This window comes from Drosophila kikkawai, chromosome X (genome assembly GCF_030179895.1).
Source record: "Drosophila kikkawai strain 14028-0561.14 chromosome X, DkikHiC1v2, whole genome shotgun sequence".
NCBI lineage: Eukaryota > Metazoa > Arthropoda > Insecta > Diptera > Drosophilidae > Drosophila > Drosophila kikkawai.
In genome coordinates this window covers 11,135,896-11,163,802 of record NC_091733.1, presented here as the reverse complement: position 1 = coordinate 11,163,802, position 27,907 = coordinate 11,135,896, and the positions used below count along the sequence as shown (strand labels likewise).

General features: G+C 40.9%; 7 protein-coding genes across 13 annotated transcripts; 3 read left to right on the top strand and 4 right to left on the bottom strand.

Annotated features, from left to right (window-relative positions):
• The first annotated feature begins 729 nt into the window (after positions 1-729).
• On the top strand, positions 730-19,826 carry LOC108083506 (uncharacterized). Of its 3 annotated transcripts, none has more exons than XM_070288728.1 (4): positions 730-896; positions 18,079-18,424; positions 18,488-18,800; positions 18,983-19,826. In XM_070288728.1, the coding sequence occupies exons 1-4, from the start codon at positions 887-889 to the stop codon at positions 19,307-19,309; spliced, it is 996 nt and encodes a 331-aa protein (XP_070144829.1). In that variant the 5' UTR covers positions 730-886; the 3' UTR covers positions 19,310-19,826. The 3 variants fall into 3 exon arrangements, with proteins under 3 accessions (XP_070144829.1, XP_017034803.1, XP_070144828.1); XM_017179314.2 differs by lacking the exon at positions 730-896 and adding an exon at positions 17,555-17,600; XM_070288727.1 differs by lacking the exon at positions 730-896 and adding an exon at positions 17,872-18,014.
• Positions 5,926-6,328, top strand: LOC108083467 (uncharacterized). Its single transcript, XM_070288610.1, has one exon. The coding sequence runs from the start codon at positions 6,038-6,040 to the stop codon at positions 6,311-6,313; it is 276 nt and encodes a 91-aa protein (XP_070144711.1). The 5' UTR covers positions 5,926-6,037; the 3' UTR covers positions 6,314-6,328.
• Dsp1 (Dorsal switch protein 1) lies at positions 9,466-15,029 on the bottom strand. 3 transcript variants are annotated; one of them, XM_017179250.3, is made up of 6 exons: positions 14,337-15,029; positions 11,287-11,760; positions 11,059-11,217; positions 10,834-10,997; positions 10,547-10,721; positions 9,466-10,474 (listed from the first exon to the last, which is right to left on the bottom strand). In XM_017179250.3, exons 1-6 carry the CDS (start codon positions 14,358-14,360, stop codon positions 10,292-10,294), a joined length of 1,179 nt encoding a protein of 392 aa, XP_017034739.1. In that variant the 5' UTR covers positions 14,361-15,029; the 3' UTR covers positions 9,466-10,291. The 3 variants fall into 3 exon arrangements, with proteins under 3 accessions (XP_017034739.1, XP_017034741.1, XP_017034740.1); XM_017179252.3 differs by having other exon boundaries at positions 11,287-11,736; positions 14,337-15,028; XM_017179251.3 differs by having other exon boundaries at positions 11,287-11,739; positions 14,337-15,027.
• LOC108083508 (HIG1 domain family member 2A, mitochondrial) lies at positions 16,147-16,802 on the top strand. Its single transcript, XM_017179316.3, has 2 exons — positions 16,147-16,342; positions 16,438-16,802. Exons 1-2 carry the CDS (start codon positions 16,198-16,200, stop codon positions 16,599-16,601), a joined length of 309 nt encoding a protein of 102 aa, XP_017034805.1. The 5' UTR covers positions 16,147-16,197; the 3' UTR covers positions 16,602-16,802.
• Positions 19,824-23,019, bottom strand: CalpC (calpain C). Its single transcript, XM_017179312.3, has 2 exons — positions 22,271-23,019; positions 19,824-22,216 (listed from the first exon to the last, which is right to left on the bottom strand). The coding sequence occupies exons 1-2, from the start codon at positions 23,014-23,016 to the stop codon at positions 20,908-20,910; spliced, it is 2,055 nt and encodes a 684-aa protein (XP_017034801.1). The 5' UTR covers positions 23,017-23,019; the 3' UTR covers positions 19,824-20,907.
• Positions 23,020-23,188: 169 nt separating this feature from the next.
• LOC108083505 (XK-related protein 6) lies at positions 23,189-25,501 on the bottom strand. 3 transcript variants are annotated; one of them, XM_017179313.2, is made up of 6 exons: positions 25,207-25,501; positions 24,996-25,151; positions 24,765-24,895; positions 24,556-24,708; positions 24,110-24,494; positions 23,189-23,329 (listed from the first exon to the last, which is right to left on the bottom strand). In XM_017179313.2, exons 1-6 carry the CDS (start codon positions 25,494-25,496, stop codon positions 23,290-23,292), a joined length of 1,155 nt encoding a protein of 384 aa, XP_017034802.1. In that variant the 5' UTR covers positions 25,497-25,501; the 3' UTR covers positions 23,189-23,289. The 3 variants fall into 3 exon arrangements, with proteins under 3 accessions (XP_017034802.1, XP_070144827.1, XP_070144826.1); XM_070288726.1 differs by lacking the exon at positions 24,110-24,494 and having other exon boundaries at positions 23,217-23,329; XM_070288725.1 differs by lacking the exons at positions 23,189-23,329; positions 24,110-24,494 and adding an exon at positions 23,702-23,913.
• Positions 25,502-26,021: 520 nt separating this feature from the next.
• Positions 26,022-27,522, bottom strand: LOC108083608 (27 kDa hemolymph protein). The gene has a single exon (XM_017179479.3). The coding sequence runs from the start codon at positions 27,295-27,297 to the stop codon at positions 26,380-26,382; it is 918 nt and encodes a 305-aa protein (XP_017034968.1). The 5' UTR covers positions 27,298-27,522; the 3' UTR covers positions 26,022-26,379.
• Positions 27,523-27,907: the final 385 nt, after the last annotated feature.

Below are 27,907 nucleotides of genomic sequence, written 5' to 3'. Positions count from 1 at the left end.
GGGTAATTTAGGGAAGGGCGATTAAAGCAAATATTACAAATTAAATGACAGCAAAGCAAGAACTTTTGATGAACTTGTCCGAAAACTAAACCAATTTGGAATGTGGAATATTATCTTAACAATGATACATAATACATTGAAAATATTACGGGTTTAATTTAAAGTTTCGAGTTTAGTTTACAAAATTTGCAGCGGCAAAATCGACATTTGATAATCATTCAAATTACTTATAAAAATAACAAATTATTAAATAAATAATAAAATAAATAACTAAATGAATAAATAACTAAATGAATAAATAAATAAATAAATAAATAAATAAATAAATAAATAAATAAATAAATAAATAAATAAATAAATAAATAAATAAATAAATAAATAAATAAATAAATAAATAAATAAATAAATAAAAAAATAAAAAAATAAATAAATAAATAAATAAAGAAATACACAAATAAATAAATCAAAAATAAATAAATACATAAATAAATAATATATAATTAGTTATATTTTTATAAAAAGTATAAATAATTAAAAAAAAAATAATAAAAATTTTTAAAAATCACTAACTTGACACTATAATTCCCAACTAGTTCTACCATATTCCATGTGGTAACCCAGCTGAATGTTGAGGTCGAGTGGTAGAGGTGCTTCCGTGGTTGTGTGCTGGCAGTGTGGTAGTGGTTACTCTCTCCCAAAAGAGATGATACTTGTTGTGTTACAGTGTACCCTGTCTCTCTTTTGATGCTATTTGTTTTTCAAGTCGAGAGAGAGGGAGAGAGTGTGTGTGGCTCTGTGTGCGTGGGATAGTGTAAGATTTACCTTTCTTTCTGTAGCAAAGCTAGGAAGAGAAGAGGGTTTGAGATTGATCAATCAGAGGAAGGACATGTACAAAAGTGAGTACACAGAATTTTTATTTTTTTTTTTTACTTCAAGATCTTGTTAATTTAGAAAATGTTAAAATTATAAACTTTTATTGGGTACCAAATGATGAATAGTAGAACTTTAATACAAGGCAAAAAGGAACATTTCGTACTTTTTTAGATGACACCCTAATCATTTTTCAAATCTACAGTAATATTTGTTAAAACTCCGATTATACAGTATTTTTTTTTTTTTATAGATTGCCAACTTTTACCTATAGATACGATATTATATTTACATTAGCATGATCGTAACCTTTTCATTAGTGTTTTATTTGGACCATATACTTAAAAGAGCTTTTAGGGGTTTTAAGTGAGATTGCTTAAAGGATTTTTTTCAGCTGTCCTGTGTGTACGCACATTCTGGGCCTCTGGCGCCCCCCATCTCCGGATCCGTGTGTCCATATTTTTTGGTGTCCGTAGGTCTGCAAACCGTATTCGGTTTTCGCGTCCTTGTCCGTGGCGCGGCCTGCACTTTTGCTGCTCCATTTCCTTTTGGGTTTTTTGTTGTTGTTTTTTATTTTCGAGTCACCAGCAATTATTGATTGGTTTTTTTCGGGGTTTTCTTGGGTCCAGTTTGGTTTAGTTTGGTTTTGGTTTTGGGTTGGTCTGGTCTGCCTGGGTTCGCTTTGGTTTCGACTCGGTTTCCTTGGCTGCCCTTGACTTTTGCCTGGCTCGCACTTTGCGAACACTTTTTGGCAGCCTCATTGCCATCGACCCCCAGCTGCCCTGTTATTGTTGGCTGACCAAGTTGTGTGAGAGTTTGAAAATAGTTTCTTTCTTTTGCCCTCTTTATGTTTTTTTTTTTTTTTGGTAGCACGTTTTGGCCGAGTGACTTCTCTTTGTGTATTTCGACGGAAGGCGGGGCATTTCCAGCTTTAAGGCAATTTTTTGGCTTTGTTTCGCCAGCAGTAAACATTTCTCCTTCTTTTTTGTTGATTGTTTGAGGGCCTTTAAATGTTGGGGCTGCAGGGGCACGAGGGACGTTGTCTATTTTGGAAACATTCGCCGAAACTGTAAACTGTAAGCTGTAAAGGAAAATTTCAGGCGAGTTCAGTGGCAAAGTGAAATGCCAGCCACAGTCTTGGGCAAAAGTCAGCGCTCTCTGGGTGGTAAACTGGGCGGGGAAATAAACAAGAACATCTTACGATAATTGCCAATACAATAAACATTGATTTCTAATTCTTGGCCCTGCCTTTTTTATGGCTACCAAAAATTACTTTGATCATATTCTTTATTGGCGCAAAGACCTCTTTATTACCCTTTTTTTCTGCTTGCCATTGTTAAGCTATTGTAATTTGTTTAATTTATTATTTAATGAGAAATAGGGGAGAATGACGCCTTTACAGCTATAATTTTGGCTTTTGGTTGCTTTTAAATAGTTTTGGTGCCAGCTTCTGTAAATATTTAATCAAATCAAGTAAACAAACTAGGATACTAACTATATTAGAGGGGAAATATCATTTAAAATGTTTCTTTTTTTTTGTGAAGTATGAATACCTCTTTTTGTTTATATATACAGTTAAAAAATTAAACGACAAAATTATTATTATTATTATTCACCGTACAATTACTTTTCTGTAGAGTTGTACCAGAAACAAAGTGCATACTTTTAGCCACAACTGTTCTCTTATACTTTGTGTGCAATTTTTTTTTCGCTCCACTCAGTTTTTTCGCACTGTTTTGGTATTTTATATTCTCAAAGACATATGCCCTGCTGCAGAGAACTCGCAGATAATTTTTTTCATTGCTTTTCGGTGGCGCTCTTTCTATTTTTTATATTATTTTTTTTATTCTGCTCAAAGAAAATGTTTCCCTTACGGGAATACGGTATAACTGTGTGTGTGTGTGTGTGTGTGTGTGTATCTGTGGTAACCCTATGAATATACATACCTACATACGTACTAAGCCGCATTTATGCATGCTTCTGCCCTTTCGCATTTTGTATTAAAAATTTAGCAAAAAAAAAAAAAAAAAACTAGAAACGAAAAGTTTTGCAAAAGTTTTGCAGGACACACACGTGTGTGTCGGCCTCTTTTTGCCCCGGACCCGCGGTGGCTGGGACTGCTGCTCCTTTTATTATTATTTATTTCATTATTTCATGTTTGCTCATTTTGTGTGCGAGATTACTATTTGGTTGCTCTTTCTCTCACACTATTTCACTCTCTCTTTGCTAATTATTAAGCTCATTTCGCAGGCTTTCTATATGCACACGCGTGTGCGTGCAGTGCTGTATGTGTGTGTGTGTGCTGGAGTTTTCCGGAAAGTATGCAACATTCGGGGTGCGGGATAATGGAGGAGTGTGGGAGAGGGACAGCTGTCTCATAAATCTGCCTGCGCATGTGGACAAACAAATTTATTTGCCGCCCAAATAAGCACATGTGGGCGTGCCAGAGAAGTGAGGTGATGCTGGGGGCGTGGCCTTCCCGCAGGCATCATTTGTACTGCATAATTACTTATTTACATAGAGAAGGAATAAGCGTTAAGCGAGCGAGAAAGAAAGAGAAAGATAGTGCGATAGAAGAGAATGCGAAAGGCAACAGTTACGGTGCGAGTGAGAGGGTCACGGGAGCAGGAGCCGCTAGAAGTTGGGGAAAAAAATAAAGAGATTGCTTAATTGCTTAATAGTCGAGACATCAATAAATCAAAGAAAAATGCGCGTAAGCATAAAGCAAAAAGCGGCGACGACAACAAAGCAATGCGCAAGAGAAATGGTGGGTGGAAGAGGGGGTGAAGTGTTGCGGCTGCCTGCGCAAATGCAAACAGACTGATTGATGGCGGCAAGTGATTTATTTATGTTAATGCGAAGCCAGCGAGCGTGCGAGCGGGTGAGTAAGATAAGGAGGGAGCAGGGGGGAGGGAGCGACTCGGCATCAAGACAAATGAGTGCTGCCCAGGATTTCCAACAAAAAGGAAAGTCAGAGACAAAGCCAAAGTTGAAACTTCAGAAAATTCATTGGTTGCTATTGTAATTCGCTTGGTTTATTATGATTAAGAAAGGTCAACAAACTTAAACTAATACGATTAAACGGGGGTTTAAGTCTGGCCGAAAACAGATAAAAACAAAATTAACAAACTAATTATTTTATGCTAGAAAATAATGTAGCCGAAAAAGTGCTATGTTGACAGCACTGCGATGAGGCGGCAGGACCAAAGCGAGGCTTATTGTAGCTCACCCACTCGCACTCCCCCGCCCACTCCGCGGGCACTTTGGTATTTTCACCTGCGACATTTGTCGCTGTACGTGATTCGAGCGACGATTAATCAACTGTGCTGCGTGGGCGCCATGAAAGGCGGCGAGGAGGCGGGGCGAGATGAACTCGGGCACTCTGGGCGATAACAAAGGCGATTCCGATTGCGATGCCGATGACGATGGCGCCGGATAAGCGATCGGATCCCTGAGCGGCAGCTTCGATTCGATTCGTTTATTTATTTATGCTGCAGCCAAAACTTGTCCGAATGTCTGAAATATGCGATGTCAACAGTCGTTGTCGTCGTCTTCCCATCCAGGCGACAAGAAACACATCAAATGAATTTTAATACGCACCAGGGGAGCTGTCAATAATTAATCAGGCAAATGGGCAGTGGGTCGGCAGCTCGGGCTTGGGCGCAGTCTTGTTCTTTTATTGGCGGCTCTTCAATAATTGATTATTGCGAAATGGACTGCGGAAATGACACAAGTTCATTCAATAATAATTCCAACCCAATGGATGCGAATCCGACAACTTTGTCGCCGTGAGAGAGAGTAATCGTTGTCGGTGACTCGTTTATTTCTGTGTGAGTGTGCGTATGGCTTTCTGTGTATGTGTTGGTGGCGCCTCTTTGACTGGCTCGAAAATCGTTGCCAAAAGCATGGGCACGGGAAACGCAAAGCAGAGGGGACAGCGAACAGAGGCAGCATGAATAAACATCAATAGGAATTTTATTGTGAAAATATTTGTCGCTAACGGTGCGGTAGGTTGACAACAACAAATACAGCTACGCTACATATCCCTTCGCAGCCGTTCGCAATGACCGCAAATAGAAGAAGATAGAGATAGAGACGGAGAGGGATAATTGGCGAAAGTAAACGAAAGTCATGATAAGTTATTGCTGTGTGCAAAAAAGGGACATCATGCATAAATACACATGTACACACACACACGTATGAATCCCGTTACTCACTTGCATTTTACTAATGCGACAATCCTCGTATATTTTGAGATTGCAAATAAGTAAATTAATTAATAAATATTTAAGTTTAAGTTTAATTTTATTACCAATTTAATAATGTCTACGATTAATTTGAAATGACACCAAAAAGTATGCAAGACCTGGTATTAGAGTTACACACAGCTTTATCCCTTGTCCGTTTTGCCTTTTGCGTGACCTTTTGCGGCGCGACGCGTGAACGATGACGTCGCCGCTGGCTCATCTTTCTGCTTCTCCCGGCAATAAAATTGATGTCACGTTTTTATGACGCCGTTGATGAGTCGTTATCTTTGATTTCAACACGCAGGCTCGGTCTCCATTTCCGTCTCATTTTTTCGCGCTCCTCGTCGGGTCTTTTTTTTTTTTGCTTTGTGTCCTGGACACAAGTTTACAAAGCCGCACCGCATCTCATACAAGCACAACGCCCTCCTCTCACAACAACACCCACAAGGGCGCACACACACAGACACCCGCAAGCCATCGAGGCACAATTGCGTCAGGTGGTCGCGGTCTTGCGGCCATTATTCTTCTCTTTCTCCTCCTTGTCTTCTCTCTTGATCTGTCCTGGCTTCGCTTTTGTTTTTTATTTTGCGCCCAGTTCAATTTGCGCTTTTTGTTTTATCTCCCGCTCATAATTGATTGTTTTTTTCCTTTCTCTTTGCTTTTGGTTTCGCTGGCATTTGCAAATTGAAATCACGCAACAACTACAACAATACAACAGAACAGATGCGCAGCAACAACTGCTACCGCCTTTTGGTAACTGTTGTTGCCCACCTTTATTGAATCAAGCTTCTTTCATTGCCGCTTTTGTTTTTCTTGCTGCTGCTGCCACTATACGAGACCAGTAGACACAACTATAAAACGCATTCCCGACAGCATCGGCAACAAAGTCAGAGAGAAACCGCGAGAGAGCAGACGGAAAGATGGCCGTAATTTACCGTTACCCGCTACTCATTGCTACAGTTCTCCTGCTGGTGTCGCTTCCGGTCTACGCACAGATCCTGGGAGGCGGCCATTGCAGGATGACCCTTATTCATGTTTCGGTGGGCGGGTCGGTGTGCGAACGCCTCTGCTACCATCATGGCTACCGTGGTCCCCCGTTCCTCTGCCGCCGAACCACACGCTCAGGACCTGTTCCCGTGTGTGGTAACGGTTGTTGCCGCAGCGGCCCGAACTGCTTGCAACTGCTGCGAACCTAACGGTACTAGGAAACTGCTTTACTGTATGAAGCAGAGTTGATGCTTTAGTAAAATTCTAGTTTAAAATTGATTTTGTGTGTATTTGTGCGATATTGATCAGAAATGAATTGAATAAATGTATAAAAAATATACAAATAAATAGTTATACTAAAGAAGCCTTGCAGGAGGTGTATAAAACGTTTATAATCACATTTGCAGAGATAGTATCTATAGATTATTATAAATATTGAACGATCACTTCTAGCTATGTATTTATGTATGTACATACATACATATGTATATGATATAGTAGATCCATCTGGCCCGTTTTGACTTATAAACTACCAACAATAAAATGAAGACTATCTCAAAATAAAAGAAACTAGTTTAGGCATGGCTAAATCGTATCAGCTTTTTATGCTGATCAGGAACGTTAAATATATATATACATATTTCATATTATAATACCCTGGAGATGTATAAAAAAAGAAATCTGAAGTTTAGATATGCCATGTTGTCATATTGCTATTATATATTATTTATGTATATTGCATTTTAACTTAGAAACAGCTGTCCATTGTGGCTAGAGGTGGTAGTTGATTACGATAAGACATCGATAGGCAGATGAATACAAAAATCAATCGAATGGAAGACAATCGAGTGAAATCGCTTTTTAAAACCATTTGTCTCCACTGGAACCTTTTTCCAATGGAGCCTGACAAGCTCTGTTCACTTGGCAAAACCACTAAAACCATTTGGTAATAGGAACGAGGCCGTTCCATTTATTGCATTTATTTAAGTATGGCACAAAGTTCACAAGAAGTTCAAGGAGCTTTGAAAGTAGATCCGTAGGTCAAACTTGATTCTTTTTTCTTTTTTTTTTTGTTCAAGAGTAATAATATAAATTTTAATTCACTTACCTTGTTTTTATTATTGAACATATTACATCTCGTTCCTTGTAGTGCGTAAGAGCTTACGAAAAACAAAGTTTTTAAGATATTTTCGAACGAAAAACGAACTAGTTTCGGGATTCGTTTTGCTAAAACTTGTGGTTCTTGCTGGCAGTTTTAATTTCTGGGCTTCGACCTTAACATTCGTTACCCAACCGCTCTCTCGATCACGAAACGGAAACAAACAAATTTCTTGTAATCGTAGGTATTGTATTTGGAAAGTGTCATCTACAAATAAAATAGGCCAAGTGCTAGTAGTTATTATCGGATAACCTACACCTAATTCGACCTTTTAGCGATATTTAATGATGAATGAAGACTTCTACGGAAAGGAAACTACTTGAAAAAGCACCATTTAGGTGCAGGATTTGCACGGACGGAAAATTTAGCCAAGTGTCTTCTTGAATTGTGTCGAGTGTCAAACAACATCACACGATTGTCTAAAAAGTTTTAGTTTTCCCGTGGAGGCCAGTTTTTTTTTTTTTTTTTTTTTTTTTTTTTTTTTTTTTTTTTGGCACAATTTGTATTACAAAGACGCAAAACAACTCGGTAACAAATTTTCTCAGATTTTGCCTTTATAAGCGTACATCTAGCTAAATTAAATTTATTTCCAACTATTTTTACAGTATTGTGTAAATTCTTAGGAAAAAAAACAAATTCTTAGTGGCTACTATAGTATTGCTAACGTAATTCACACATTTAAGTTCAGGAACTCGGCTGGGATTCATCTTCTTCCTTATCATTTCTTTACTTTTTTCCGAGTGTTTTTTTGTCTATCAAATATATATATATATATATTATATAGAATAGATAAAGCGATTTTAGAGAGAATAGAATGTAACATAAAAGCTCGTCGTAATCGTATACCGTATATACCAGGTATTACTTTCAAAAATAATAAAGACAAATGGATTTGGAGAACACATCATAGTTCCATCTACAAAGAATCTCTTTTCTAAAAGATTATTTTTTTTTTTGCATGGTTTAGTTTTAGTTTAGTTTTTCTTATAACAAGCGCTCAGGGGGGAAAAAAGGGAATTTTCTTTCTCGTCAATTTGTAGAAAAAAGAAATGAAAAGGGGGGATGGACGCTTTAATAAATATAAAATCTCGGTGGCGAGTTATTCTTTCTAGCAAAAATAATGCTAACAATATATACATATACATATACATACATTCGTCGAGTATGGAGGGCCGAAAGTAAATGAAATATCAACTCTATATAGACACCAACAACGCATCGGAGCAGACCCCCTCTGAACGTACTATTACTTAGATATTTAAACACACTTGATTAAGTGCTTGCAGAAGATGGTCGAGCAATCGCTGAGCAGCGACTGCCAAAGCTCCTTCTCCAGTACGTTTCAGTATTTGTAACTGTGAAACTAAGTGTTATTTTTATTACTGTATTTTGAGAATACTTTCCTCTACTTTCTACGTCATTCAAGCGCTGCCCTCTTCTTCAAGTCCCGCATAAGGTATTAGGCATTTCTATAAGTAAAGCTTACGCTTCTGCTTCTCATTAATTTCTACATAGTCTCGTCTAAATAATACTTCAGATAGTATGTATGTACATGGCCATATCAATGTCCTATATATCGTTATGCGTTGACCAACAACCTTAATCATTTTTATCCATTATCCGTTACACCCCCGAGGTTATCTTATCTGATTTTGATCTCTCGCGGCTATTTCAGAATTTATGTCTATATATATGTATGTACAAATAAACAATAAACCAAATTCTAAAACTAAATGAACTCCGAAAAAGCAAAAATTTTATAATTACTAAACATGATTTTAGTTACTTAGAAGATGGGAAACATTTAAGAAAATTATTAGAGAACATATCACCCCGCCACTGAGTGAAGTATTTGAAATTATCACGTCTCATTGAGAGTTTTTCGTTTCTTTTTTTGCTTTTGGGGTAGGCACAAAGAAAATATGAAGAATAAGATGTAACGATAAACGTGGCTTTCTCTAGAGAGATAGAGAGAAGGACAGTGCAGACAAGCATTATAGATCCGCCTGCTTACGTTCTTGCCCCCATTTGCGAGTTATGCATCTTAGTCTTCAAATGTTCTTTGGTAGAGAGGTGATCGAAAACTCAAAAGAGTGAGAACAACGCATTAATTGTAGGTTTCAAATATGGAGAATCTAACTTTAATAAATGGGAAATATGTACCAATATTTATAATGTGGGTAGTGGTAACCTTTCATACTCTTTGTTGCTGAGACAATGACATCGATGATGAGGCATTTTAAAATAATTCTCTTTGTATTTTTTTTTTTGTTTTTTTTTTAGGAGAAACTCAGCACTGAAGCACAGAAATAAGGTTTTGCAGAAAGATTAATGTACGTTTTTTTTTTGTTTTTTAATCTAACCATACTTAATCGTATTCATTCTTAACATAGAACTTATAAAAGTTTTTCTTTGTGATTTATCTTTCTTTCTTTCATAATTCATGGAAATTTGATTACTTATTGTTAAAAAAAAAAAACTATATTATTTATATATATGCATACATATATATACATAAAGGGTACCTTTTTTGTTATCGAGGTTCCACATTTCGATAACGATTTCAATGCTCAAAAAAAAAAGGTAATTGGGGAAAAATTATAAACTCAAAAGTCAAGGTTCATTTTTGGGAATGTTTGTCCAGTTTACGATCGTGGGGTAGTTGGGTTTAAGAGATTCCACTAGATTGCACCAAGGCACCAAGTTGCATCAAAATAAAAAATAAAAAATTAATGTATTTTCGATACAAAATCTAAAGAGAGCACTGTTTTGCTGTTTATTCAAATAATTCTTTCGTGTGACCATCGAATCGTTATTAAAAAGTGGAAACCCGAAAAACAAGAAAAAAAAAAAGAGAGAACACCCTAAATACATATATATATTCAAAACACACATTGGCCAACCTGATAATAGATCAACCAACGATATCATCATGTTCACATTCGCCTCGTTTGTGATGACCAACAACGACACAGTGTGTGTGTGTGTGTGTGTATAAATAGTTGAAGAGTATTATTTACTGCTAAACCTATTGGTTCTCGTCATCATCGCCATCGCCGTCGTCGTCGTCGTGCTGCTCATCCAGCTGCTGGTGCTGCTGCTGGGCAGCGGCGGCAAGTAACGCGGCTTTCTGTGCCTGCGCCTGCATCGACGCCTGCATTGACGGTGCGGACATGGCTATTTTCCCGCTTGTCTTGTACTCAGTCATCTCCTGCAAAAACAAACACAACACATTCGTTGAGCAAATAATCACGAAAAATTGTAAAGTCCTGGCTTAACTTACCCGTTCATACCGAGCCTTGTCCCGCTCAGCCATCGACTCGTACTTTTGCTTGACCTCAGGATCCACATCCGACCACTTTCGTCCCAGCTCCTTGGCAATATCGCCGACACCGAACTCGGGATTGAGAGCCTTCACCTTATTTCTCTCGTCATTGCAGAACCAGAAGAACGCAGACCTGTAAACGGAGGAGTAACATTTATAATTGAACATTGCTTTTGTATAATTTACTGTTGAAAGTGAAATTAATTTGCTGTTTGATTTGTTAATTGATTTTTCTACGAACTCACAATGAACGTTTCGGAGCATTGGGGTCCTTGATCTGTTTCCTCTTCTTGCCACGCCCCACAACCGCACCCTTGGGCGGCACATAGTTTTGCATTTCCGCCTCATATCTCTGCTTATCCTTCTCGGCCATCTCATGGAATCGCTTCTTCTCCTTATCCACCATTGTCTGCAAAGAATTGTAATCAGTAAGGGCTTCCGGAGGAACTAAGACTAAGACTAAGACTTACCTTCCACCGCTCGGCGCACTTTCGTGAGAACTCTGCGAATATCACAGTCTCATCGGGATGCTTCTTTTTGTGCTCCTCTCTGCAAGTTTGTACAAAGTATGCGTAGGCGGTCATTCGGCCTCTGGGTTTGGCATCTGCCTTGCCTCTTATCATTGGACTCTGCAAGGAATCCCGAGTGTTAGGAGACATTTTTCCTTTTGTGTAAATAATGAAAGTTAGGATACTTACCCCAGCCGAGTTGATGACGTTCTGTTGCTGCTGCTGCTGTTGGATCTGTTGTTGCTGCTGGTGCTGCTGCTGCTGCTGTTGCTGTTGCTGCTGCTGTTGTTGCTGCTGCAGTTGCGCCGCTGTGTTGGCATCAACCTGACCCTGATTGGCAGCCGAATACCACCATTGGGAACCGGGAACGGCGGCAGCTGCGGCCGCTTGGGCCATATTGAGACGGTAATCGTAACCCGTGGTGCCGGCAGCGTTCGATGTGGCCACCACTTGGGCCATCGTTGTGGCCGGATTAGGAAAACTGCTGGCCATTTTGTATGTGAACAGCTGTTGGGTGCCCACGCCGGCTGTGGTATTAGAGCTGTTTTGATGCGCCTGCTGCTGATTCTGCTGCACCACCACCTGGTGCTGTTGCAATTGTTGCTGTTGTACTTGTTGCTGTTGCTGCGCAGCCAGTTGCTGCTGATAGTGTTGAATGGTTTGCTGATCAATAGTTTGTTGGTAATATTTCTGATTATATGTGGTTACGCGTGCAATGCCAGTCGTTGTCGCTCGATTGGTATTGCACTCACTAACCACTAAATTTTTTTGCTTTGGATTAGTTTGTTTCTTTAGTATTGATGGTGGGTGAGTCTGACAGCAAAAATTTTTTTGAATTTGCCGCCCATATAGGAAAAGGCAAGGTCAATCCTATCAACCCTTTAATGTAGGTCATATATAGACTTTAAAGTTTATTGTTATGTTATTATGTGATATTAGATACAAGTAATGCTTATTGGATTTTTACAAATCCCTGATTTGATGTGAGCAGGATCTATTGCTGTACTGCTCTTTCCCACTTTAACCGCCCTTTCTCGAAAGCCATATAGCCATAATGTCATATACCTTAACACCCCTACACTAATTATTACTTTTTTATGTTATAAATTATGCTTCTATTTGAAGGAAAAACAAAAAATAAAAAACCTTTTTAGTATTTATTTTATATTAAAAAACCTTCTTGTTATTTTATGAATCTCTAATCTACCAAACTTTTTCTTACAAAACACATAACAAAATTATTTCTATTCGGCTTCTTAATTTATATTTATATAATATGGCTATAATTTATAATTGAATTTATTTTCCAAATTCCCAAGCCTCACAATTTAATTTTAAAATCCAATAGGAAACACTTTTTGTTTCCAAAGTAATGTAATTATACACAAGTTTCTGCTAATTTTATCCATAAGATACAAACCAAATTTAGAGAAACTGCGCATTTCATTCAGGGAGAAATTTTTAATTAATCTATTTTATGTATTTATTGATTTTTGAAAAACCAAACCCTAAATAAATAATTGCATTTTAATTACCTCTGTAAAAATAAACTAAAAATTATTCCCGACAATCCTTGCCTTGCATGAATATATACAGCCTTCCAGAGCATGTATTCAAGATAGGCAAAGCATCTACGCTTTGTCAATGAACTTGTGCTTGGTGAGGGGACTGCCGCCCGCCCACAACAAAAACAAGCCATAAACATCGCAAATCAAAACAAAAGCGCTTCTTTTTTTGTTTAGCTTTTTGTTTACAATCTAAGCATCGGAGCACCAGCTGTTAGCGCCGAGATAAAAGCCAACTACGCAGAGACCCAGGAATGGGGCATGGTGGAACGTATGAATGGAAGTGGAACTGGCACTGGTTCCGCGTGTCTTGGAAATCGGATTATCAACCGTTTTTATTTTGATTCCGTTCCAGGGCCTGGAGCACCAGGGCAGCAGCGATGTATCGTGAGTGCCCGTGAGAGTGGCAAAACGAATGGCATTTCTCTTTAATTTTGTCGCATTACTTTGCGAATACTCGAAAATAATATTTGAAATTTCATGCCAATCGGGGCGACAACGATTTTTCAGGAGGCAAAAATGTACTACAAAAATGAAAACGAAGCACGGTTCTTATTTCGATACAGGGTGTGCCATGTGTGTTGTTCTTAGTTTTTGGTCGCCTTATAGCAAAGTTTAGAATATGTATCTAGAAACTAGTTCAATCCATTAAATCGGTTCACAAATATTATAGATAGTTTATGTTTTATATCGACATAAAAGATGGAGCACCCTGTAAGTACGAACATTTGTACATACATCTGTATGTACGTATTGCGCACACACTGGCGTCTTGCAAAAACATACAGACATAAGTATTTTCAGAGCCAAGTATTCGCACGTATTTATGTATAAGCATATATATACATATATATATATATATATATATTTACATATGTACACACGGGGAAATATAGCGAATTTCAGATTACGCAAGCTATGATTTTGTGTGCACATTCAAGTTTGCAAACATCTGCGCAATGTGCGTTCATCGTGTATTTTTGTGGCGTATTTTAGGCATTTTAACAAAATGCAATTAGGTTTATGCTCTAAGAAATATGTACACATGTAGGCTTCAGGCATAAATATATGTATTTTCATACATATTTATACAAACTAATAAAAAAAATGGCGGCCTTAGATGCGCACGCAAAATAAAATTTCGCTGGTACAGCGTCGTTTTGTTTGTATGCATACGCACACAATCACACACACACATACACGCGCGCGCAAACAAACACACATACACAGGCGTTCTTTCTCTTATTGCACTGCTTACTTTTTACATAAAACAAAGCAAAACGAAGAAAATACGTTAAAACATATGTACACACATACGAATGTTTGTATGTATGCCCGTTTGTATGTTTGTATGTTAACGGCTATGCAAGGCAAACTCAAAAATTTTCCATCGAAACAAAGGAGCGACATCAGGTGTCGGCGGAGAGCATCCCGAAGAAAGTCTTATGGCTACATTGGCCCCCAGTGCCTGCCTTTGAGCATGGTTAATTATATTTTGGCTTTGGCGGGAAAATGATTAACTTGGAAGAAACGCTGGTGGCGCGGCAACCGACGGCAACGCACACAAATACAACAGAAATGAATATGATCTGCGAGCGTGCGAGTGTGGGTTCAGTTTGGCGTGGTGCGATGTGAGTGTGAGTGTGTTGGGGCAACGTATACCTCCACACTTACCTGTATTTGATGAAAGTGCTCCATACTGTGAGCGATCGGATCGGCTCCGACTGTTCGATTGCGGATTGGCGTATTACTTAGTTATTTTTCGACGTACACGGTGTCTCTTCGAAGAATAGTTACTATACTAGCGGCTACTCCTCTTCTTCTCTTCTCCACGTCTGTCTTCTTCTTGCACTACACACACACCAACGCAGCACTATGTGAATGGCTGTGGAAGCGGAGTCGAGTCTCAAGCCAGTAAAACTGTTCTGCGCCGTTTGTTGTACGACGTACGCTGTACGTTGCTAGTTGCTGAATTGTTGGTTGTATTGATTATTGCACGTACGTATGTATTTACACACGGCAAGCACCAGACACCAGAGCACACGCCAATTCAAAATTAAAAAAAAAACCTCCGAGATCCAAAATTCATCGATTCCAACGACGACACCACGCACGAACACGAAACAACGCCAAGTTAACGTGTGTTTTTGCAGCGAAGCAACGCGAAACGCGGCGAGTTATTCGGTTTGTTTTGCCGTTGCTTTTAGTTAGTAAAAAATAAACAAACGGCGCTGCATACGCTTCTTTATTGTTAGCGTATCGCCGTGTTTTGTTGGTATCAATGCGGAAAAGATGAGTTCGTACGCCGCTCGCCTGATTGAAAACACACACAGAGAGTACCAACAACGAATGCAAAGGCTATTGAATTGAATTGCCGTCTCTGCCTTACTGCTTCACAACCCCAGCGAGCAAACTTCTGTATGCGTTGAGTGCGCAACTGTGTGCGTGTGTGTGTGCGGGAGAGAGCGAGAGCGGGCGGTTGTTTATGGACGCTTTCGTGAGTAACTGCGAGAGGGAGCGTGAGAGCGGCCAATGGTGACTGGGCTGCCGGGGTGGAGGCGGGGTGGTGTGCCGAGCCCTGAGTACAGTTTACTGGGCTCTCGCCGTCTCTCTCGGCGTATACAAACATATGTACATACACGTGGTGGAGGAAACAGGCCTTATACAATTTTGGCTTGTTACTTTCGATGTACATAAAAGTATGTACATAAAGGTTTCACACCCGCCCTATTATGACACAGCGTTAAACGTACATTCTTGGTGGTGTATAGAAATATCGAATTCTGTGTTTGTCAATTACACAAATGTAAAGCCCTCAAATATGCGTCGTAAAATATGTATTCTTGTCTCTTTTTAGGCAGTCAGTTGAAAGGCTGTCCATATGTACATCACTTGAAGCATTTGCCTTAACGATTTTATGTACATATGTTTACACGCTACATACCACTTATATACGTATAGAGACACATACATACATGTTTCATTTTGTGTTGCCGTCTGACTGTACTTCCCAACACGCTCTCTTTTTCTCTCTCGCTCTCTCTCATTTTGGAAAGAGAGAAACAGCGTTAAAATAATGCAGCATGTATGGGTGTGTTGGTGAGGTCACAAGAATCCAACAACAACACTGAGACGTTGCCTGGCGTTACCAGACTGCGCTGGGAAACGCGGACTTTTCAAATATTTTAAGCTCTACTAGCAATTTTTTGAGTAGGTAAGCCTTCAAGTTGGGTGCGCAGCCCTGGGGCCGAGGAGAAAAATGCGAAATTTTACATAAAAACCATTGAATAATGTTAAAGAAAGTTTTGTAAGCCAGCGCTGCTACGTTTTTATCAAAGACTTCAACCTTTATAGCAGCACAACAGCGTTGCCAGACCGTGCTGTTATGAGGGTTTCAGCGTTTCAGAGTGCCCAGAAGCCGCGAAAGCGGAAATTTACTCGCCCTTTCTCGTTTTTTGAGATTTTAGGGCAAAAGCCAAATTTGGCAACACTGTCTTGTTATTTTACGACTGCGAAACAACACAAAACTAAAATAATGTCGAACAAAATCCCCGTCAACCTGCCCGAGGAGGAGCTGGATTGGATACAGCTGCGCCAGGACCTGGGACCGGTTGTGGAGGTGGAGACCACCAAGGAGAAGCTGCAGCGCAAGATCAAGGAGAACCCTCTTGTTCCGCTGGGTGAGTTTGGTCGCCGGCACAGCTGCCGCCAGCGGCCGGGGTTACGTAAAATCAAAACAAAATTAATGAATCTTATGAATGGATATCACATGCAGGATGCTTAGCCACCACCGCCGCCCTCACCATGGGTCTATACAACTTCCGGACGGGTAATCGCAAGATGTCACAGCTGATGATGCGCACCAGGATCGCGGCCCAGGGCTTCACCGTCATGGCCCTGATAGTCGGCGTTGTGATGACATACACCGACAAGAAGTAACAGAAGTGACACCTGAAATTGACCCAAAATGTGATATTGCTTGGGGTTAACTTTAAATGATTTGCCCAACAACGGTAGTGTACATAATAAAACTAATGTTAATATGGATGCCTCAGCGCTAAGGCCAATGAATTTTACATGTTAGATAAATGAATAAAAAAACGTAAACGTTTCCTAATAAATTATATACATAAAACACTAGGTTTATGTTGGTGTTTTGAATGAATTCTGGCTGATTTATGTACTTCATAGTTATTGTTTTATTGAAGGAAATAGTAAATATAGTTATTGTAAATATTTGTATATCGAAAAGGGGATTCTGGATTCCTATGTATGACTATATCATATACCTATCATAGAAAAGTTGAAAAAATTAAATGGATTATAAAGAAAAATTAATATTATTTCGTTGTTGTACAGAAATCACTATGGTTTTGTAATCTATAATATACCCTTGAAAGGTATTATTATTTTTATTATTATTATCGTTTATAGCATCAAAAGCAGAGTCGATTTAGCCATGTCAAATGAGTGATTTCCAGATAGATAGATTTTCTTAATATTTTAAAATAATTTTATTTAAAATTTTAATTTATTATAATGTGGGTTTTTATAATAAGACTGAATAAAATGATATCTGAATTGGGTGAGATAAGGCTAAGAATAATCAGGAATTCTTTGCCTACGTATATGCCCAAAAGTATGCAATTACATTTCAATTTTCAAAAAGTAACATTTTTTAGCACACTTTTGGGCTTAATTACAAGTGATTTAGAATCTCCAGCAAACAGTAGTTTGTGCAAATTGTTTTGTAAACACACACACAAACACCTGGGTGTGGCCAAAGACGCGCAGGGGTGTATGGCATCTGTGTACTGGGGGAGATGCGCGCGCACCTTGGCATGTTTTGGGGGGACCCATGAATTTCAGGATAATAGTTTCTGTCACTCAGTTCGAGGTATAGGACATATTCTTGGGAGCCAGGCATTGTGTTGAAAGGTTTGAAATTGTTATTAATTATTTGTTTAGCGTGCTGTTTTAATGATTAATTTAAACGAATTTGATTTGAAAGGATATATAGTTGAAAATCAGGATATATGGAGCATTATTTAAATTCAGAGAGTGTAGGGGAATTTTGTGAAACCCATTGTGTATTCTAGGCTAAATTCAATTCAACTTCTTGACACAGAGTTCTTTATTAATTACTTAAAAATAAGGCTTAATATTAGTAGAAATTAAGGTTGTTAATAGACAAAAGAGTAAAAACAAATAAAGGATTTAGAGGAAGCAATAGTAGCCCGGAGTAGTGCAAAATCCACCCCCAAAAACAATGTTGTGAATCGCGGAGAAACACACAGATACACATGAATCCCCGGAGTCCCCGTACGAGTCTATTGATTAGTAGCACCTCAGGTGGCACACTCACCTCATCAGGAATTCCTGCAGTCCACAGCTCATCTCTTTTTTTTTTTGACAGCTTTCAGAATGAACATACTGCTCGGAAATTGTGTGGGCAGCTGCGATCAATTGGCCGGCCCGCCGCCGGACTTTATACTGTCTATGCCGCCGCCGCCGCTGCCATCGTTCCTCATCTCCAAGCCGGCCACAGTGGAGGCCCTGGTGCCCTCCAATGAGTCGCAGCCATGCTTTGCCGCTTTCATGTGCGGTCAGGGGCAGCAGCACAATGAGAGCGGCAACGCCCTGATGGAGCTGGTGCGTAGCGATTCGAAGAGCCTAGAGAATGTCTGGCTGTTTGTCTCCTCCTGCATTGGGATCTTTGTGCTTGGCTGCTTCCTGGCCCTCATTGTCATACGATGCAGGGAGTAAGTAAGAGTGTTCTGTCCTCGTTCCATCTCTAATCGTTTCTTATATTGTTTCGCCTGCAGCTCCTTCTTCTCGTACCAGGACGCCAATATCAAACAGACGGCCATCAGCGCTTTGGGCGACGCCACCAAATCCAATGCCTTCACCTCTGGCGGCATACTCTATCCCTGCGCCACGGCCAATAGCAGGGATCTGCTCCAAAGCCAACTGGTCAACGACAGCCGCTTGCTCTGGGCCACCTTGACGCCTCATGGCACTCGCCACTTTATCATTGAGAACTCGCAGGACGGACACTACGAGTCGGTGGACTATCGTGGCAAGTCCCACAGCCAGGTGTTCCGCGGCTATGCTAAGCATTCCCAGTCCTTTGTCAAGGTAATAAGAAACTCTCTCTTGTTAGCTACTGCTTGTGCACTGCAGGCAAAGCCTGGAAGATAGAGGAAGAGAAAATACATCAAAGAAACTCTCTCTTGTTTGCTACTGCTTGTACACTGCAGGCAAAGCTTTGAAGAAAGAGCGATAAAAAATCCATACAAATAATCTTTCCCTAATTTTAGTCCTTTGACAATAATGGCTTTGTCGATTATGACTATGAGGATCCCACACCGTTGATGGACTCGTACCACGATGACATGGATTCCGGCTATCAAGAGCCCCACGAGGTCACCGGCTCCCTGAAGCGTTCACCAATGCGAACCCTGGACTCGTCGAATGGCACACCGACCGGTGCTGGCACGACCTACAACTCCAACGTTGGTGGTGGTGGTGGCGGTGGCAGTGGTCTCGCCTCGAACCAGAACGGCAACTCCATGTCCATTAGCCGCAAGACGACGCTCTCCCGCCGCATCAGCGACGCCTCCTCGCACAATGGCACCTCGATGTAAGGTGCGAAACCGAGTTGCATTTTGTAAATTACACTTGGAGGCAGTCGTCGTCCATAACTAACTACATATTGCAGTATTTGTACTATGATTTACAATTATTATTTGTTTTATACTTTAGACTCTATGTTAAGTCAGTGTGGGAGGCCCAGGCGCAGGCCACAACTATGTATGTTGATTAAGAATAGTGCACTATATATAGTGCACACCTAATACTCGCATCGCCATGACTTGCTTGTACACCTCCTATGTTCGTACCGTACATTACCTAAAAACTATACGTCAGATAATCTTAACCAGCCGCGCAATTCGATTCCGCTGAATTGGACCTACTACCGGACACATAAATACATACCCTTCTGGTATAAATAATAAGATAAGTAACGCCATACAAGGATCTCTTCAAAGCCAGCGAGAGAGCAAGATACAGAGAGAGCGCTCTTTGAGCGCTACGCATCTTATGCTTTCTATTGTCCTTGGTAGCATGTTGTATTATTAAAACGAACATTTTGGTAAATACTCTGAACACGTCTCGCCTTTAGCGCTCGTTTAATAGTAGGCATAAGAACAAATAAAAAATAAAATTCTCGGTAGTACTACACTAAAACTATACACCACTGCTATAGCTGCCGATTCCGATTTCGCTTCAATTTTATGAAGATGGAGATATATCCGTTAATAGATTTATAGCTTAAGGAATTAAAATTAAATTAGAGTCGAATAGAATAGTCTCATGTTGAAAAAGAAACTAAAACACAGTCTGAAAAAAATTGAAAATAATCGCAGAACCAAGAACTGGAATATACTTTTCCGATCTAAAAAATTTTCTATACGTCTGGTTCTTTGAGATATTCCATCTTAAAACTGCAATAATTACGATTTTTGGTCACTTTTGAGGTGCTGTATTTTGAATACAATTTAGTTTTTGAAAACTAACGTTAAAAGTACTTTTTTGGACCTCAAAACTAATTAAAAAAATTTTTGTAAATCTATAGATCTTTAAGATATGACCTTTTTTCCATAAATATCATAAATCGATACACGGAAATATATGAAAAAATATCGATATAAATTCAAGAGACAATATCTCATAGACCAATAATAATTTTTTCAAATTTTAAAATAATTTAAAAGGCAAAGAAAAGTTCTTTGGGATTGTTTAGAAAAAAAAAACGTAGTAAAGTTAAAAGCTCTTCAAAAACACCCAAAAACCGTATTTTCTGCACTTTCGAGATGAAATATCTCAAAAACCTGACGTAAAGGACATTTTCTAAGGCACTTTTAAGTTCAAATATTTTAAATTCCTGAAGTATAGGAAATTTTCTGAGCCCGGATTTGAGTTCAGCACATCAAAAGCTATCGGAAAAGTGCAATTCCGGTTCTTTGTTCCAAAAAGCTGACGACCTGTGTAATCAATTTCGAATTTTGGAGCACAAATCGCTGTACTAGATAGAATTCTGGAAATGTTAGCTTAAAGCAGATAATTTCTAAAACAGTTTCATTAACTTCTTCTATGGGAAGGAGTCCCAAATTTTAAAGACAGAACTTCTTAGCTTCAGAAACCATCGAAAAATCGTAGCGAAATCAAAGGGAGGAACCACCTAGCAGCTCAGTATGCTCTTGATCCAGTCATGCAGATGCACCTCTATGACATTCACCTGGCTGTAGTTCTTCAAATGGAACTGATTGAAGGCAATGGTCAGATGGATGACGGCCGACACAAAGTCGCTGAGGCGCAGGGTGCCGTCCTTGCGGATATATCGCTGGATCAGGCAGTTCATGATGTCCGTGCTGAGCTGAAAGCCAATGTCACAGAGAGCGTCCCGCAGACGCTCCGCGCGGAGAATGCCGGCCTTCTCCTTGGTGTACATCTTGAAGACGCCCTGCCAGGACTTGAGATTCACCATGAAGGTCTTGAACTGCTGAAAGGTGATGCGCCCATTGCCGGTCTTGTCCTGCAGGGCAATTACCTGGCGGCAAATATCGATGTTAGCACACCCCTTGATGTAGTCATTGGGCAGGCAGGCCTCCAGCAGTTCGTGCAGCTCGAAGCAGTTGATGGTCTTGTTCTCATCGGCCAGCTGCATGTAGACGGGCTCATACTGACAGACGCTCTTCACCTTGGTGCCCCCGCTCCGGTCATCCTCGCTCTTAAGCGCCGGAAATGGCTCCAACAGGATCATCGTCTGTGTCTCCAGGCAGGACAGCCGGAAGATGGCTGTGCCCAGAATGCGGACGGTAAAATGCGCCTCCTCCGCCGGCTCATAGGTGGTCGGTATGAGGACATAATGACCCGCCTCCAGTTGCGTATGGTAGCTGACGTGACGCGTATTGCCGTAGTCCGAGTTGAGGAAGCTCACGTGGTTCTTAAAGAAATCCTTTTGCAGGCACTCGGTGAGTCCATAGTCCCGATCCCATGTGTACATCGTAAACCCGATCACCTTGGGCTCCACGGCCGTGTGCTGATTGAGTGCCACCACCACTTCCTGTCGCTCCTGGACGGAGATCAGCAGCTGTGGATTTATATGGAAGGATTCATGGTTGCGACATCCGCCGGCCGTGACACCCCGCTTCCACTGGCCCTGGTACATTTTCATCTTCCAGTGTTTTGGTCGATTTTTGAGCATTTCCTCGTCGTTGGCCGTGTCCGTATCCAGGTAGACCACCTCCAGTGTGGTGAAGACCTGCACAAAGTCGCAGAACGACATCCAGAACTCTCCCGGCGCCAGCTGGCTAACCAGACGCAAACGCTCCGCGGTGGATACTCGCTCCCAGGTCTTGGACAGCGGCGACCAGTCGCCGGTGAAGTGCGTCTTGTCGCTAAACGGTTTGCTGGAGAATGTGTCCCGCACGCAGACCAACTGCACCGAATCTCCCATCAGGGTCTCCACCTTGTCCAGGCCGGAAAGTCTAAGAAGCAAGGGAGTTAGGGATTGCTAAAGGTTTCCTGGTTATGGAAATTACCTGTAGTTAACCGTAACCATTATCCCATTGGACAGGCGCTCGGCAATGTTCTTCTTGGCCACCGAGGCGGCACCCTTGACCGCCAGGCAGGTGACAATGCATGTGGTGGCCAGCTGATCCTTGAGCGTCTGCGGTCGCAGGGTGTCCGGGTCAATGGGCATGCAGCGAACCACGCCGCCGAGAAGATCTGTGAGGCCATCGGATCGTGTGCCATATTTGAGGGCCTCGTAGGAGCCATGCAGCTTGGCAATGGCCTTCTCCAGCAGCGCTGCCCAGAAACAGTTCGAGGCCTGCGGCTGCATGAAGGCCAGCCGCCCGTTGATGGTGGGCAGGCGATCGTCCACGAGCACCTCCACCCATTCACCGCACCACCACAGCCGGAAACGGAAGACGCCCTGGGCCTTGGCCAGACTCTGATCGGCGGGCACCACGCGATAGAAGAGATTGCGCAGCGAGCAAAGCACGCCCAGGCAGGAGACCAGCCAGCGGTCGCCCATCTTACCGGGCACCACATCGAACTCGGCGGTCTCGTTGAGGAACACGGCCGCCGCCGGACTGGACGACGACGTCGGTGTCTGTGCCTGGCTCTGGGCGGTGCTCAGCTCAGCGATTCGCTTCCATTGGAAGGTGAAAGGGGGCGTCTGGTAGTAGAAGACGGATGACTGAACGGCGGGGAAATCGGGATCTTCCCAGAGTATGCTCTTGGCCCTGCAGTCACTCAAAATGCGCTCGTACTTGGTTGCCATTATCGTTGCGTAGCTGTTCACATAACTCCCGATTCCCGATTCCGGATGCCTAATCCCTAATCCGAAAACAACGATCCCGATACCGAATCCAATCGGATCCTGCTGCTGCTTGTTGTGGCCGAAGTGAAAGTTAATGCATTAATATGCTGCCAACTAGCCTGAGCTTAGCTTGGCCGAAAGAAACTAGAGCTGGCTCCGCGAACCAGTTCGGCTCCGGGTGCGTGAGCCTCGTAATTGGGCCCGAAACTGGTTCCAGCGACGCTCTTGGCCATTTTACGCTGCTTCAACTGCGCAAGCGCACATCAATTGGGAGCTATGAATGTATGTATATGTACGTAATTATGAAATATATGTATGTATGTAATTATGAAATAGGGCTAAATAAAAGCAGAGTTCTTGTGAATTCCGTACTTCAATGTAATCCCAAACTAAACTTTATAAAAATCTTTAAAATAAGTACTATTGTTGAATTGTTTAAAGCATTTAAATGACATATATTTGTAAGCCATTCTATCTTTCTATTGAATTCTAATTTATCTTAACTCTTTAAGAAATATTTTAGCTTGATATTAATCTCTGATACAACTTTGCAATCTAAAAACTGAGCCATTTGTGACCTTGGATTTATTTTTTTCTCAGTGTAAACTGAACACCGAACACTGTACATCACAACAAAGTATGTAAGTATGTACACAAGTATGTGTGAAGGGTTTCCTTTGCTACCATTGAGTTAGAGCGAGAAGGCCATACTAACTAGAGTTCATCCTTTCGCTCTGTTCCGTGGGAGAGAGGAGAAAAGAGAAATGGTGAAATGTCACTGGCGTTGCCACCTAGTCAAAAGGTGCAAAAAGAAAGTCATGTACGATCTTGAAATTATTTGTCATTATTTGTTGTGACCTAGAAAAAAACAAGGCAGTCCTTAAAAAAATATACTACTTTATTGCTCTTTAATTTCTCATTAAAATATCTGAGTATATGTATATTGAGGAATGACTAAACACATGCAAAGCACCTACTTAGTTATTTAAATTGCCGCTTTGGATTAACTATAAAATTAAGTAATTACATCTAAGTACATATGTACTTAACTTACAAATACGTAGGCACAATACTAGGATGGCATCTTGAATAGTAGAATATTAATATCACAATTCCGACAATATACAAGGCAGTTATGGCAATTGCAACATACAGGGGAATATACAGAGCGCAGGCAACGACGTTTTGCAACAGACAAAACGTTAGGTAAATGGAATACTTGTACTTGGTGGGTCCATCCTTAAGGGGCGTATAAATAAACAAATAGACTACCCCGAAGCACAGGCAGTACAGGTAGTTCATAAAGCGGGACATGGCGATCGTTGGCGAGTCCACCACAAACACAACAGAGCCGCACAACCAGGCATGGACAGCGCAGAACACTAGAGTTTCCAAGGGAAATACGCTTGCCATATAGGCAATGCAGATTGTACGCGATACTACAAATACATATACATATATATAAACTATATTTAATCAGGAGTGACGACTACAACGCACCTGTAAAGCACAACAGGAAAATGAACTGAAAGAAGCGTCCTCGCGCCGCTATGTCGTGCTTGTCCAGCTGGACGAGGCGATTGGATCGATTGTAGGCCTGAATGCACCACGCAATGCTCAAAAAATACACGACGAAGACAAAGATGCGATAGTCTGTAATATTAAAACTGAGATAACTGACATTTTGCTAAGGAAATCAAATTACATACATGTCAACTCCTTGGGCGATCGCAGCACTATGGCGAGCTGCAATACTTTCTGCGGTGCAGACTCCAAAAACGAATCAAAGAGCCGGACAAAGCCCACATTGCACTCCTCCGTCATGAGCTTCTGATAATATCTAAGAAATCAAAAAAATAAAAAACATCAATTGAAACTTGAAATTTCAAATATGGAAATGCATGGCCAACGAGATTCACTTCCATTGGCATTGCAATTACCTGATTTCGGAGGGTTTGTCATCCTGCTCCTTGGCCCTGGCATACTTCAGAGCATAATTGAGAGCGTAAGCATCCCGGAACAGATACGAGATGGCCGCATTGGCATATACTCCTCGGCCCGTCATGCGTTTCTGGCCAGAGTGGCTGGCTATTAGGCTGGAAAATCAAGCAAATTTGAATGCTAATCTATTTTCATAGAATTTCACCTTACATGTGAATGTATATAGCCGATGTGACTACCATGGGCACCAGGATCGATCCCACTGTCCAGGCGCAATAGGCATATGCCTCATCCGTCCAATACTCGTAGGCCAGGCTCCAATTGATGAAGATGGAAACGAATCGCATAACGATCGAGGCTCCGGTTAGCACCAAAGTTGCCGTCGAGATCGGCTCCATCACCGTGCCGTCTACCTCCACATTCGTCCGTCCACATTCGGTGGCGATCGTCATTGTGATGCCTGGCAAACTGATGTCCCGAAGATCAGGGAGTTCCCACATCTACATTTTTGCTATATAAATAATATATTTACATTTATCGATTGGCATCGATCGTGCTGATCGAAACCACTATCGATAGAGTTTGAAATCTTTTCATTCGAATCTATCGATTTGTATTTATTTAAAATGAAATTCGTGAAACCGGAATTTATAAAATTTGGTAATCGTTATTTCTATTATTTAAAGTGGTATTTCTATTATTTATTTTTAAATAATTAAAATAATAATAATTAAAATATTTATTAAAAAAAATGTTTTTATTTATATTTGTTTTTTTTTTTTTTATAAACCTCTCTTAACAGAAGTTTTATTTTAGGCAAAAAAAAACTAAAACACAAAAATAATCTTTATTTGCATGTCCTTATTGAGGTCATCCGATGGTGTATTTTGTAACTTGATGAACCCTGTAATAACCCCCCCCCCCATTAACAAATTCACCTGTTTTTAATTTGTTCGTTATAGCAAATATACCCTTTATTCTTACATCCATGATACTTACGTATATATCCCTATTTAGAAAACAGATTCTCATTTACAATTTATTTATAATATGTAGAGTATTTAGCGTGCATTCATTCTGCCTAAGTGAACTCAAATCAGAACAACAACAACCCTTTAAACCGAAGGAATCCAAAAGTATTTCGCGTGTCTTATAATTTACCAATTAAAATTAATCAAAACCTGCACTGCAAGTCGCAAGATTATAAACTGTAGCGCCGGAAATAATTGAAAAAAAAAAAGAAAACAAAACGCTAAATCTATTCATTCGAAAATAATGATTGCCATGTTGCATTATTTTTTGCCTAAGCTAAGCTTTTACATTTTCAGAGATTCGAGGTAATAATATTTGATTCAATCAAGCTTTCACTGTTCCATCTTAAAACTAAGGAGATTTTTTGATAGAAAAAATCACTGCGAAAAGGAAATATACGGCTAAATATAATACATTGACGGCATTCGATTGGAGTCCGTCGCCGCCGCCGGCAGCAGCTGCGACCAGAGGAGACTTCTGGTAGTTTCGACACAGAGTTTGGTTCCTGATAAAGTTGAACATGGACTCGACGAGATTGGCCGGCGTTATGTCAGTGCACTGCTCCAGTTTGCTGACCACGCACGCCTGGAGAACCAGCATGTCGTCGCACTCCTTCTGGCCGACGGTCAGCATGGGTATCGATTTGATCTGATTGTCCTGCAGGCCGCCGGAGAAGTTCAGGTACGGTCCAAAGGTATTGTTCACGCACTGCTCGATGTTCTCCTTTTGCGATGCGAGGCACTCGGGGCCCTTTTCGGCTATGAACAGGGCTATTTGGTCGCCGTCCTTGTGGCAAACGAAGTTGAGCAGGCTCTCGATGATGCGCTTGATTACCTCCTGGCCCTCCTGCTCATCCTTGACCAGGCAGGGCGAGAGCTTCGCCGTGAACTGATCAAAGCACTCCACGGCCTCCGACCGCCGCGTGCAGTACTTGTTGAAGACCACATCGAGCTCGCCCTTGGGACTCGCCTCCTGGATCTCCTGCTGAATGGCCGTGTAGTTGACCAGGTGATTCGCACAGTCGGTGAGGTGCATGAAGCCAGTTTCGATCTCGGCGAAGGCCTGGCTGCCCGCCTCTTCTCCAGCCACTTGGATGCACTTATTGCGAACCGAATCCTTGACATCCGCATAGCTGAGGTTCGTCTTGACGAGCTGCTCTGGCAGCTGGGTCTGGATTTGATCCAGGTCTAGCTGGGCGTGCACCCTAATACTGCTGAGGGCAACAAGGAATATTGCGCCAGTGGCTTGTGATAAAAGTGTCCAGTTCATCTTGAGGTGAGAATTTTTGATTCCTTTTGCTCCTTTAATACCACGACTTTGTATCTCGGTTTAGAAGGACTTGTCTTAATCTGTCTTTTTGGCTAAACATCCACCATTGCTCAATGCGTTAAGTATATACAATAAACATAATCGAGAAGTGAAAAAATTTAATTAATTTAAAAACCACAAAGAAAAGAACCAGAGTCTCAGAGGTGGACATTCGTCGATGACTTGTGAAAATAATTTCCAGCTATCGATATATTGCGCTGCTATTCAGCGGCAGGGCCGGCTACACTGCAAATTTTTAAATATTTTATATATTCTTACCTCGCTTTGTGCTAATTTATTTATCAGGCGTCGCTTCGAACAGGGCCAGAACTCCCACAATGGCTCCGTAAAAGCAATTTTGCCAAAATTTCGCATTTTAGCAGTATATATAATAATATATCCCGGAAATACTGAATAGCAAATATGTTCTATATTTGGTAATTAATAATAAGAATTTACCTAACTTATAGTAGCTTATCCTATATAATAAAAATAGGAATTGGTTCCACTTCCAGCGTACCTTGAGTTTCGCGAAAGGTTCTGGTATATGCTAGCATATGTATATCGATAG

What these genes read in the sequence shown, in the direction of transcription:
- Dsp1 (XM_017179250.3), bottom strand. Translation starts at nt 14,360, where the DNA reads ATGGAGCACTTTCATCAAATACAG. An exon ending in ACGTCATCAACTCGGCTGGG is followed by an intron (nt 11,218 to 11,286) that starts GTAAGTATCCTA and finishes GATTCCTTGCAG; the next exon opens with AGTCCAATGATAAGAGGCAA. An exon ending in ACAAGGCTCGGTATGAACGG is followed by an intron (nt 10,475 to 10,546) that starts GTAAGTTAAGCC and finishes TTGTTTTTGCAG; the next exon opens with GAGATGACTGAGTACAAGAC.
- LOC108083506 (XM_070288727.1), top strand. Translation starts at nt 17,966, where the DNA reads ATGAATCCCCGGAGTCCCCGTACGAGTCTATTGATTAGTAGCACCTCA. An exon ending in ATTGTCATACGATGCAGGGA is followed by an intron (nt 18,425 to 18,487) that starts GTAAGTAAGAGT and finishes TTTCGCCTGCAG; the next exon opens with CTCCTTCTTCTCGTACCAGG. An exon ending in ATTCCCAGTCCTTTGTCAAG is followed by an intron (nt 18,801 to 18,982) that starts GTAATAAGAAAC and finishes CCCTAATTTTAG; the next exon opens with TCCTTTGACAATAATGGCTT.
- LOC108083505 (XM_017179313.2), bottom strand. Translation starts at nt 25,496, where the DNA reads ATGTGGGAACTCCCTGATCTTCGGGACATCAGTTTGCCAGGCATCACA. An exon ending in GACAAACCCTCCGAAATCAG is followed by an intron (nt 24,896 to 24,995) that starts GTAATTGCAATG and finishes TTGATTTCTTAG; the next exon opens with ATATTATCAGAAGCTCATGA. An exon ending in TTTCCTGTTGTGCTTTACAG is followed by an intron (nt 24,495 to 24,555) that starts GTGCGTTGTAGT and finishes ATGTATTTGTAG; the next exon opens with TATCGCGTACAATCTGCATT.
- LOC108083508 (XM_017179316.3), top strand. Translation starts at nt 16,198, where the DNA reads ATGTCGAACAAAATCCCCGTCAACCTGCCCGAGGAGGAGCTGGATTGG. An exon ending in GAACCCTCTTGTTCCGCTGG is followed by an intron (nt 16,343 to 16,437) that starts GTGAGTTTGGTC and finishes TATCACATGCAG; the next exon opens with GATGCTTAGCCACCACCGCC.
- LOC108083467 (XM_070288610.1), top strand. Translation starts at nt 6,038, where the DNA reads ATGGCCGTAATTTACCGTTACCCGCTACTCATTGCTACAGTTCTCCTG.
- LOC108083608 (XM_017179479.3), bottom strand. Translation starts at nt 27,297, where the DNA reads ATGAACTGGACACTTTTATCACAAGCCACTGGCGCAATATTCCTTGTT.
- CalpC (XM_017179312.3), bottom strand. Translation starts at nt 23,016, where the DNA reads ATGGCAACCAAGTACGAGCGCATTTTGAGTGACTGCAGGGCCAAGAGC. An exon ending in ATGGTTACGGTTAACTACAG is followed by an intron (nt 22,217 to 22,270) that starts GTAATTTCCATA and finishes CTTGCTTCTTAG; the next exon opens with ACTTTCCGGCCTGGACAAGG.